Raw genomic sequence first — 12548 nt, forward strand, 5'->3', positions numbered from 1 at the left:
TATATACGTTTATGACTTCTGGGCCTGAGAGGCCTGGAGAGTCTGTGAGCAGTTCATGGCTCAGCCTGAAAGAACTGTGATTTATCACCCACATTGGGAAGCTTGCTGGAGGGGGCCCCTGAGGGACTCAAGCCCCAGCTGGGAAGCTGGGAGAGGGAGGAAGCCATGGTCTCTTCTAGCTTTCATGGAGGGTGGGAAGTGGGAAGAAGCACCCCTCTCTCCCCTTTAGAATGGATGTAAAAGCCTGCTGCTCCCAATTCAAATCTGTTCTAGCTCTATCCTCACAGTGTACACTATAGAAATCTAACTCTGAAAGTTGGAGTTGGACCAATAAACATCGTCTAAAGGTAAACTGCGTCAGGGGAGCCTGGGCCTGTGAGTGATAACATTGTAAAACAGATTGGTGACATGGCCCCCGTGAATATACCCTATGAGAAGAGAGGAGGTTGGGAACAGGCACCTGAGGAAGAGAGCAGGCTGGGGAGGGGTATGGACCCCAGCAGCTTCCAGAATTGGAGTGGCACTGGGGCTTCACATGCCCATAGGCAGCTCTATCCGACCTTGCCATTTTCTTCTAAACATCTCAGGCATCATCTGAGATGACTGTGTCACCGCCCCTAGCCCCCACGGTGATGGTCCTGGACTGTGGCCTCCCAGATACCGACTACGGGGATCCTGTTCCTATTGTGTCTCTCTGCAGTACTGCAGCATGCGACACTGTAACCACGTCACGTCACGCCCTCCTGACTCTCACTCGCCTGTGTTTTGTCATCAGGCTTCTCTGCTTTTTTGCTGACTTCTCTTAAACATTGACATTCCTGTCTGTTACATGTGTGACTCAGTAGACGGCTCTTTCCACCCTTGTTTTCACTGGATGATCTCATCGACTTCTGCACACATGGGCTCCTGGCCACTCACAGAAGGACCGTTTGGCAAAGGCAGGCGCTGCGCCGTTCCCAAACCCAAATTCCCACCCCAGCCTTGAGCCATCTAGCACATTGCCTTCAGAATTTCACAAGTGTGTGAAATACATCATTTATATTAACATTACCTAGAATATATAATAAAAAGAATTGCCAGGCTGCATCTTTTTGAGAGAGAGAGAGAGAGAGAGAGAGAAGAGAGAGAGAGAGAGAGAGAGAGAGAGAGATGATTTGGGAGCAAATGGTTTTAAAAGTGTGATGTCCAGGAGAAACTTGTAAGAGTGTGAGAGCAGAGTTGAGGAGGGGACGGACCGTAAGAGCTTGTGGTCTCGGGGAATCTAGCTGTAGCCTCGCTAGGGGCTTGCACAGGCTCTGAGCAATCATCGCCTTTTACGGTCACTTGGTCATGAGGGATGGGGACAGGCTTGAACACACCTGTGTAAGAGGGACACTGTCCAGCCATACTGTGGGGTAGTAACAGAGGCATCCAGCAGCCAAAGGCAGTTCTCTTGAAGGTGACAGGCTCAACCGGATGCTGCAGCTGTCATGGTGCTGGAGAACGGGGACAGTGCCAATAAAGGGCTCTCCAAACGGTTACCAACAGCTCCTTATAAGACTGCTAAGACAGTCTATACTGTGTGTTTGGTCCCTGTGGGTACTTATGCATACATTGACAGATTTACCTTTTAAAGCAGTTACTACTGTTTATACGCAGTTTACAGTGAGGGAAGCCAGGCCCAGGTAGGTTAAAGACGCTTGCCCCAGGGCCTACCCTAAGTAAATGGTAGAGCTTCAGCATCCTGAGTGTGGAGATGGCAGGTGTGTGTTACTCCTTCTTCGTGCTTTCACTTGCTCCATTTTGTACCTTTGTCCTGACTGCAGAATGGTGGTCACCCACGTGGACCCCTTTGCCTTAGTTTCCCTCATCTCTGATTTGTTCTCGAAATTAACTCCTTTGTTGTTGACTCCCAGCTCCTCCCCCACGCTTAGTTCCAGAATGGTAGGGTCTAGAATGACATCGGGATCTGAGCATAGGCTTCAACATCTGTGGACCTCGTTTTGCATTCCTGCTGAGCTTATGGCTTGGTCGTGAAACCTTATGCAGATGTTGTGCTCCAATTTCATCATCTCTACATAGAGACAACCATTATCTAGTTTGTAAGGTTATTGTGGGGATGAAATCAAATAATGTATAGTAAGTGTCCGTGGTTCCTGGCACAGAATAAGCACAAGATAAAAAACTTTTTTTTCTTCCGTCTCCTCCAGCTGCACATACATACAGAGCACCTTGGCAGATTAGACTGTTTTCACAGAAAGTATCCAACCTTGGCCATGGGAGGATTTATTGAGTGTTGAAGAAGAGGGGGTAACTCCTTTCCACTGGTGTGCAGATGTAGGGGGCTGAGTACTCAGGGACTAGCCATGTAACTGGGAGGTCTGAGTAAGCTGGCATGTTGGGGGTGGGGGGGGTACACGGACACTCACATGCGTCCCATGAGTTGAGACAGTTTTCTTATCGCTGGCTGACATTTAATAATGAATGCTGAAAAAGAGTTTTTGTCTCCTTCTGTGGTCTCAGCCTTGTACTGGTGGCCTTGGGACTAGTGAGTGTAAGTGAGTGTGATGGGGTGAAGGGAGCAGAACACACACAATGGGTATTTACACAAGTACTACCTGGTGGGGGTAGGTGAAAGCCCCCAGGGAAATATTATACCGTATATGGAGAAATGGTTTTAAAATAAGTGGATGGGTAAAATAAACCAAAAATAAAAGAGAGAAGGACCCCTAGCTGAGATATCACCGGTTTTTTTTTACCTACATGTTTTTTTTTTTTTTTTATTCAATTTTAAGAACCTGTAGTTGAGGTTTCGGTATTTAAGATAAGATAATTTATATAGCAGCATCTTGGTTCCTTTGACTTGCTTCTAGTTTTGGTTTTCAAGATGCTCAGTCTTATCCCAGTTGGTCTGGATTTCAAGAGCTACTGCCCCATTCCAACAACCTGAACTGTGAGACTCACCAAGTGGGGCATGAGACGGCTGGATGGTAGCCCTGCAAGTCAGCCTCACCCTGGCTATCCTCCAGCGGTCAGCATGACTCAACAGCCCTTAATTTTAAAGTTGGCATACATTTTGAGCTACCTGTGATTCATCTTAAATACAATGCTGGCAAATATATGCTACTAATACCTTATTTAATCATTTGGCCAAACTGGCCTGGAGGCATGCATTGGAAAAGATGCTCTGGCTCAGTTTGTATTTGGTGGTAAAGTGTTATTTCTGTCTCAGGTGAGTGTGGGGCATTTACCCACCAGCCCCACAGTTCCCCAGAGTATTCTTGAGTGCGAGCAGCAGGAAATATTAGATAGAAGGATTTAGATTGTGGAGATAAATAGATAGAAAATAAAGGATAGCCTCGAGAGGGCCTGGAACCTATTCCAATGGCCCCCGACTGTCTCTGCCCCAGGGTTTTTATAGAGACGCTAAGGGGTGAAGCAAAAGACCTCCTCCCCCAGCCCAGCCAAGTGCAGACCATCTCAGACACCTGCACTCAGGCCCGTGGTCCTGATCATCCTCTATTCGGACCTGCTGGGTAAAGCCAGGAGGAACCTGAGAACAGGCTCTCACAGGTGAGCATAAGGAAGACTTCTTGTCTTTAAGGAGCAGTAGAGTCCCAGTCTTCAGGCTGCTTTAATCCAAATGGGGAAACATGCTTCCTCCTGGGAAACAGAAACTTCTCAAGAGAAGTCAAGTGCAACCTGAGCACCCATGTGAGAAACTTCCCAAGCACAACTGACTAGAAAAGCAGATGTAGGTGTTTGCTAAGTGCAGGTGCGGGGAGGAAGTGGAATGGAGCCCTTGGTCAGATGCGGGGTGTAGAGGGAGGGTTTTGGAGGCAGTGCCCTTTCAGTTGGTTAGACAAATGACAGGAGTGTGTGTGGGGGGGGTGATCCAAGTCAGGAAGAAGCGAATCTCCGATACCTTTTTGCCCGTGTACTTTAAAAGTCTCCGCTGCCCCAAGTGACCGTGCCTGACCTCTGATCTCCCCACAGTGAGGACGTTTGCAAACGTGGCTTCACGGTCATCATCGACATGCGGGGCTCCAAGTGGGACCTCATCAAGCCCCTCCTCAAAACCCTGCAGGAAGCCTTCCCCGCCGAGATCCATGTGGCCCTCATCATCAAGCCTGATAACTTCTGGCAGAAACAGAAGACCAACTTTGGCAGCTCCAAATTCATCTTTGAGGTGAGGCAGAGCCCTTGTCTAAATCCTTTCTGCTCCTCTGTGCAGTCAGTACATTTCTTATGTTCCTTCCCTGTCTGCCCTGTAACGGTCAAGATGTGAAGGGCAAAAACATGCAGATTCCTTGGCCAGCTTGACCTTACCAGTTACATTCTGGTCTGAATAAGGGGCTTAAGAAATGGTCCCGTATGCACATCATTATACAATTCTGTATACTGTTGATGGATGTGCATGGCATCAGTATTTCTGACAGCAATGTTGCAATTGTAGCAAAACTTTTTTTTTCGGGGGGGGGGGGTTCTCTGTGTAGCTTTGGAGCCTGTCCTGGGACTTGCTCTATAGACCAGGCTGGCCTCGAACTCACAGAGATTCACCTGCTTCTGCCTCCCAAGTGCTGAGATTTAAAGGCGTGTGCCACTACCGCCCAACTGTATCAAAACCTTCAAGAGTTTATATCTGTCGATCTAGTAATTCTTCTGGAAAACCATTCTTATAAAACAAAACAAAAATAAATAAAAAAAATAAAATTACAAACAAAATGACAACAAAGATGTTCATTATAGTTCATTTTTGTAATAGTACATATGTATGTATATTGTATATATATTATATGTATAATATATGTAATATGTTTACTATATACATACACATATATAATATATTAACATGTATATGCATTTATTGATATTTTAACTAACAATCCATTAATTTTGGTGACATTGATACAGAAATCTTATAAAGCTATTTGAAATCATATGTAGAAAATATTACAAAATGTTAATTATATATAATTTTGCCAGTCAGTGGTGGTGCACACCTTTAGTCCCAACACTTGGAAGACAGAGTCAAGTGGATCTCTGTGAGTGTGAGGCCAGCCTGGGCTACAGAGTGAGTTCCAGGAAAGGCACCAAAGCTACACAGAGAAACCCTGTCTCAAGAAAACAAAACAAAAACAAAAAAAAAAACCCAAGAGTTCATTATACATAATATTTAGAAGCCATGTCACAAAACAGTTGTGGACAGTGTGATCTTGGATGGTTTTTAAATCTCTGATCTCTGTGAGGAGGAGATTGAGAAATGGAACTGTTTGAGGTGGTTTATGTAAGGTGACTAGAAACTGGGTGGGGGAGAGCGTATTTTGCTCACATTTTTCTATCTTTTTTCAAAGACGACATATAACTTCCGTAGCCATGAAAGCATGGTGTTTGAGTGCATGTGAGTTCTTGCGACTTCATGATGACAGGACACGAGGTTCAGTCAGAGGTTTAAAATTCTTGTTCTAGCCAAATTTGAGCAGAGAGTTTGTTTTCAAGTCGGAGCTGCCTTTAATCTTTGAGAGTTTTCCATTCTAGAGTGCTGTCCCCATGGACTAGGAGTGCGTATGTGTTGGGGTGGTGGCCCCAGTTGGCTGCAGTTTGAGTACAAACGGCCTGACCTCTTCACTGAGGAAGTTCTCAGTCTCTATTTATAGCCCAAGAAAATTGTCTTGGTGCAAAAACAGTAAAACATCATAGTCTCCTAGAACCCTACCCAAAGCTCCAAGGCCCACAGAAAACACTTCCAGTATTCTTAGCTTGTTTGCACAATGCTGGTGACAACAAGCCTGTGCATTTATAAGGGAAGAACCTCAAAAGAGTGTTTCTAAGAAACAGTTCTGGAAACATTGGCTTCTGTGTAGCTGTCCTGCCCACTCCATGATCCTCTCCACCCCAAGCTGAACAAGGTTGTCTCTGCCCCCTAAGCCAGAGAGGCACAAAGCAGATGGCTGGTGGCTTCCCCTTGGTAAAACAATGAGCAGGCTCTAGTGGTCTTACCAAAACAGCAGGTGGGACCCCTGCCTCAGACTGAGGCATCACAGGAGATGGGAAGAGGGTAGCGGCTCCGTCTGCAGCAGATACTTGATGAACAGTGAATAGCTTCGGAGTGTCAACTTCCTAAAAGTGGTTCCAGCATAGCCAAGCTGGAAAAGGAACATGCTCCAGAGTAAGGATTCTCAGAGTCAATGCGCACGACCCCCCTGGGAATCTGGAAAACACAGAATCTGTCTCTAGCGTCTGGTGGGTCTGAGAGCCATCTGACAGCCTCTCAGGTGGCACGGATGTCGGTGGTCCGAAGGGTGGATGCCATGCTTTGGAGTAGCCAAGGCCTACCTCCACAGAGTTCTGTGCCACTGGCTGCATATTAGCATCCCCGGGGGACATTTAAAGCCGCCCACTCCTGAGTTCTGGTCTAATGACATCGGGGTCTCTAGGGATGGGCTTGTTTCCTCAAACTCCCTAAGGCAGTGGGGTCCTCAGCTTGGGGTCAAATGACCCTTTCACGGTGGTCGGCTAAGACCATCGGAAAACACAGATGTTTACATTAACGATTCCTAACAGTGGCAAAATTATAGTTATGAAGTAGCAACAAAAATAATTTTCTGGTTGGGGTCACCACAGCATGAGGAACTATATTAAAGGGTCGCAGCCTTAGGAAGGTTGAGAACCACTGAGAGGTGTAATGTAGTCGAGCCTGAGAATCTCTGCTCTAGGTCAACCCTCCTTTCAGTGAGGCTCCGTCTTGTGTCTCAGATTGGGTACGGGGAGGGTGGGGTGGGGGGATACTCAGAAGGCAACAAGTTACAGAGACAGGCTGCTCTTACAGGTTTATAATGTTAGATACTCACTGACCTTGAGATCGCCACAGTGAGAGAGGGTGGAACACCTACTCCATGCCTGGCCTCCTATGTACTTGCTACTCATGGACACATTTAATCAGATTTGGGATTAGGGATTAGGGGTTTCAGCCTGGTTTAGCTCTACTCTATGGGGAAGGAGACTGGGTCCTTGAAAACGTAGTTAGCTTGCCCTAAATCATTACATTAGTAAGGGAAAGGAGATCCTAAATCCAGATATTCCCTTCCTAGACCCCTCACCAGAGAGAGAGGAGAAGCCCAAAGCCCTGCAGGCAGGAAAAGGTGTCTACTGGTGAGTAGAGAGGTTGCTTGTGGTGGATTTTGCTAGAGACGCTGCACGGACACAGCATTCTTCACTTCGACCCTCAGGAGTCTGTAGGGGCCTCACAGGGGAAATAAAAGGCCCAGTGTTACCTGTCCCCAGTTCTGTTCCACGTGCTATATAGAACTGGAAGAGCCAGGGAGATGAGCTGAGATAGTCTTTGAAATCCCTGCAGCCCAAGAACTGACCATATTGCTTAATCCGCCCATGATGGTACTCTGGCCCACAGGCTTGAGCTTGTTATAGAAAATCGGCCCCTATCTCCACTCTGGAGGCTGGGTTAGGTTTTCCATCCACTTCTTGTTGGTGGAATCCGAAGGCCCGGCTGTGGTGAACTCAGGCTCTCGAGGTGGGGAAGATGATGGAAAGAGGAACAGTGGGCAGTCTTTCCTTGGATAGGAATGTGGTCAGGTGGCGAGGTTTGCTGAAGCAAGCAGCGGTCTATTCAACCTGCTGATCCTGGCTGATTTGTGGCTCCTGACCAGTGGGCCCTACGGACTCCCTCTCACCCTCTTGTAGGGAAGCTGTGGTTCTAATTGTATGGGCTTGTCCTTTCCTCCCTCCTACCCTTTTCTGCCCTGGCGTCTCCCCGACGAACCTACATCACCGTGTCTCCTGTTTGTGTCTTTCCTTCCCAGACAAGCATGGTGTCTGTGGAGGGCCTCACGAAGCTGGTGGACCCCTCCCAGCTGACCGAGGAGTTTGATGGCTCCCTGGATTACAACCACGAGGAATGGATCGAGTTGCGCCTCTCCCTGGAGGAGTTCTTCAACAGTGCGGTACACCTGCTCTCGCGCCTTGAGGACCTGCAGGAGATGCTGGCCCGGAAGGAGTTCCCTGTGGATGTGGAGGGCTCTCGGAGGCTTATCGATGAGCACACACAACTCAAGAAAAAGGTGCTGAAGGCCCCTGTGGAGGAGCTGGACCGGGAAGGGCAGCGGCTGCTACAGTGTATCCGCTGCAGTGACGGCTTCTCAGGACGCAACTGCATCCCAGGGAGCGCTGACTTCCAGAGCCTTGTACCCAAGATCACCAGCCTCCTTGACAAGCTGCATTCCACCCGGCAACACCTGCACCAGATGTGGCACGTGCGAAAGCTCAAGCTAGATCAGTGCTTCCAGCTGCGGCTCTTCGAGCAGGATGCTGAGAAGGTAGGAGGAGAACCGGGCAAGCCTGCAGTGTGGGGGGCCTGCGGTGTGGTGGGGCGTGGCTTTCTAGGGAAACCGTTGGGGTTCTTAATCCAAATCTCTGACTGGGGCAATTTGGTTGAAATCCTTTTTTTTTAAAGAGGCCCATTGGTTTCAGATAGCTTAAATTTATTTCAATCTCCTATTTGGCCATGGACCACTTATTATTAAAGTTTATCGTTAGATTGTTTTTAATCATAGGCTAGGCTCTGTTCTTAGGGCTGTATATAGATTAACTCGTTTTAGCCATCTTCAGAGCCCTGAGAGGTAAGTGGACTACCACGGTTCCGTTTTCCAAGTGGAAGTAGCTAAAGTTGGGGGTGTAATCTGGTTGCAGGGTCCATGCTTATATTAATGCGGTTAGACATCACCCTCTGTGCCCCTGGTGAGTCAGTGGATTGAGCGTCTAAGAGCCAAAACAGCACCACTGTCAGCAACCATTACTGTCCTATAGTGGACTTTCTTTTCAATGAGAATTTCAGCATGGGTTCCTGTTTAAGCTGCACATCCCTTCAGTCCCGTGAGGCAGGTGGTGGTGTCTGTCTCGACACAAGCCAACTGAAGCTCTTAGTTCTTGGCAAAGCTGACCTATGGTTCCAGTCTTATTTCCAAGTTTCGGCTTTTCTGTGCTATAACACTTCTTTTTGGAGTACGTTTTCAAACGAGATACCGTTTTCCCAGCAGTACATTTTCAAAGCTTTTCCCTTGTCATGGAAAAGTAAGATGTGAGAAAAAAAAAAAAGGCACCTGGAGTCTCTTTGCTGAGAACTCAAAAATACCTTCTCTGGATAAGTGAAGTGAAGAAAGGAGGGTTTGTGTGTCCTCTAAGAAGAGGGGAGCAGGCTCCCTCTCTCTTACTAGTGTTCTAGGTTTGACCGTAACATAAATGCACGATGTTGTTCTCTGGAATACCATGGCATTGCTCAGGAACCTGTGGGTTTTACAGTATCTGACACAGAGGTCGATAAGAGCTCAGATCATGGCCTGAGGAGGTAGCTCGGTTGATAAAGTACTTATCTCCCAAGTTGGAGAACTTGAGTTGATTTCCAGAACTCACCTAACATGTCAGCATGGTGGCACATGCTTTTAATCCCAACCCTGGGAAGCTGGAGACAGGTGAATTCCTGAATTTGAGTACCTAGACTAATAGGCAAGCTTCAGGTCCCAGTGAGAGACCATGTCTCAAAAAATAAAATAAAAAAAAAAATAAAATAAAATAAAATAAAATAAAATAAAATGGACACCTCTTTAGGAGCAACACTTGAGGGTGACCACTATGACCTAAACATACATGCACCCCACACACATATGAGCATGCACACAGACACACAGACACAAACACACACACACACACACACACACACACACACACACACACACACACACACACACACACACACACACACACACATTGAAAATGTCTTAGGTATTTTGAAGTGGTGAAATCAAGATCTAAAACTTACTTTATAACAACAACCCTAATTTCTATATAGTAGAAAGAAAATTTACCATAGATGGATCATTTTAACTTATAAATTCCAGACTTATGGATGGTTTTAATTTTGATGGGTGAATTTTCTAATCTTTTGTGATCACTAGAAAATCAATCCATGTAGTTTTGAAAGAATTCGTATCCATTTCTATAGTAAAGCTTTTGGTCCTCTCTTGGTGAGCCATGTAAAGGAGTCTGCCTGAGCTCCTTCAGACTTCTATGCCCAGTGGTGTGGCAGGTCTGACCCTGACTGACTTGCTTAGATCACAGAACCCCCCTGGACCACTCCTTGAGTGACAGCAGGCCAGGCCAGGAACCAGCTCCTGGTAAAGCCAGAAGCCGATGCTTAGTTGAGATCTGAAACACTTCCTTTTTCACTTGAGATCGCCTGTGCTCTGGGGCAGAGATTCCATTCTGAAACCTGTCCTGGATGGTTAAGTCAGTGAGCCAGAGACAGGAGGGGACAGGGTGGGTCTCACATCTGCCTAGGTATGTTTTAGGTGTTAGAACCCTTCCGGATATCCCTGTAGCTCAAAGCTATGAAGAACCTGCACAGGACACCAGTAATGTCTGCTTCAAAAACAAAATAACATGTCTTGGCTTCTGAAGTTCTCAGACAGGGGAGGCTGCGCTTCTAGAATCAGCTGCATTCCACTCAACTAGTCAATGGCTGTCCTTCATACAGCAGCCTCCCAATTCATACTCCCAAGAGTTGCATGTATGTTACTATTCCTGGGTACGTAGAGACTCAGAGGGGCTTGCCCAAGATCATACTGCTGGCTAACCAGGGTCAGTATTTTAGCTGGCCTCCACAGCTTCCCCAAACACTTCTCCAGGAACACTCTTGCCTCTCTGTTCCCAGGACTCGCCTCATGTTAACACTGAATGGCACCTGCTAGTCCCTAGGTCACTTGGCTAATGCATTGATATTCTGAACAAAGTCTCCAATTCCACTTTCTGGTGTGTGTGTGTGTGTGTGTGTGTGTGTGTGTGTGTGTGTGTGTGTGTGAAAGAGAGAGAGAGAGAGAGAGAGAGAGAGAGAGAGAGAGAGAGAGAGAGACAGACAGACAGAGAGAGAGAGAGAGATTCTAAATAAAGCCTCCAGCTCCACTTTCTTGTGTGTTTGAGTGTGTGAGCATGCATGCGTATGTGTGTGTGCACGCACACATCAGATGTGTGTTGTATATAGCTATGTGCAGGTACACTTGCCTGTGTGTGGCCGTGCACACCTGTGCATGCACACAAAGGCCAGAGGAAGGCATCTTGCTCTGCTGTCTTCCCTTTTCCTTTGAGGCAGGTTCTGTAACTGACCCTGGAGTTAGACTGGTGGCCCTAAGTTCCAAGGATCCTCCTGCCCACAGCTCCCTGTAGCTCTCAGGTTACAGGCGTGTGCGTGGCTGCATCTGGCTTTTCCCACGGCTATGGGACCTGAACCGGGGTTCTCATTCTTGTCCAACAAGTGCTCTTATCCACTGAATCGTCTCTTTAGTTCCCCAAATTGCACCTTCTAATGCTTCCTCTTCAGCTCTTACCTCCTCTGAGCCATGGACTGCTTGTCTGGTGAGACATACAGACTTCTCACAATAATGTTTGTAAGTGCAGAAAAAACCTACATAGGCTTGTACAACAAATAAAATACAGTATCATCTTTTGAAAAATAGGTACTTCTTCATTAACATGACAAATATAAGAGCAACTAATAGCTACTATGATTTGGAAACAGGGATAAACATGAACACATCTCAGGACAGCAACCCTGATGTGATATGGAAATGTTTATGTTTCTGCTGGTATTAAAAACACTGCTTTAGCTGGGTGCTGGTAGTGTATGACTTTAATCACAGCACTCGGGAGGCAGAGGTAGGTAAATTTTGTGAGTTCGAGGCCAGCCTGGTCTACAGAGTAAGTTCCAGGACAGCCAGAGCTACACAGAGAAACACTGTCTCAAAACAAAAACAAAAACAAAAACATAAAACAATCAAACAAAAAACCACACTGCTTTAGTTAATTCTGGGATAGTTTGTTGTCTGTGTTCATAATGGAAAGGAATGCTTCATTTCAGCTACATATTAGTGAAAATAATGGTGCCCCCCCCATCTAAGTATAGTATTGCTGAATTTAAGTCCATGAACTCAGTTTAGAACCTGTCTTCTGTGGTGTACTTACACCTTGAAAGAGAAAAAATGAGGTGGAGAGATGGATCGATTGATCGAAAGAACAGCACTAGCTGTTCTTTCAAAAGATCCAGGTTCAATTCCCAGCACCCACATGGTAACTCACAGCTGTCTGTAACTCCAGTTCCAGGGGATCCAACACCCTCTTTTGACCTCTGTGGACACTGCACACACATATTGCACACATATACAGATGCAGGCAAAACAGTCACACACATAAATCACTTTAAAAAGAAAAACAAGTATGTTGGTGCATGTGTATGAATGCACATTTGTGTATGTATGCAGGGGTGTTCAGGGAAAGACAGAATTAAATGACTAAAATTAAATGATTACGAACAAAACAGAGATAAGGAGCGGGGTGGTGGGAATACTTTGACATTGAGTCAGTGGTGAGATTGCCGCTCCAGGCTTGACCCAGCTGCCACGGAAAATGTCCTGGGTGTGGAGGCTGGGGAGAAAAACAGTCCTTTAAAGTTGTGTCCAGATTAATTTAGAAGATCCGTGCAGAGCTAAGTGCCTCAGCCTTTGACT

At 46.5% G+C, this 12548-nt stretch overlaps 1 protein-coding gene across 22 annotated transcripts in view; it reads left to right on the plus strand.

Annotated features, from left to right (window-relative positions):
* Positions 1–12548, plus strand: part of Kalrn (kalirin RhoGEF kinase) — a 607498-nt gene that overhangs the window by 201347 nt on the left and 393603 nt on the right. For all 22 annotated transcript variants that reach the window (XM_028886329.2, XM_028886335.2, XM_037209787.1 and 19 more), the window contains exons 4-5: positions 3976–4168; positions 7800–8312. In XM_028886329.2, coding sequence (XP_028742162.1) covers positions 3976–4168; positions 7800–8312 — 706 coding nt within the window. The remainder of the gene's footprint in view (positions 1–3975; positions 4169–7799; positions 8313–12548) is intronic.

The sequence above is a fragment of the Peromyscus leucopus genome, chromosome 12 (assembly GCF_004664715.2).
Source record: "Peromyscus leucopus breed LL Stock chromosome 12, UCI_PerLeu_2.1, whole genome shotgun sequence".
In the NCBI taxonomy this organism is placed as follows: Eukaryota; Metazoa; Chordata; class Mammalia; order Rodentia; family Cricetidae; genus Peromyscus; species Peromyscus leucopus.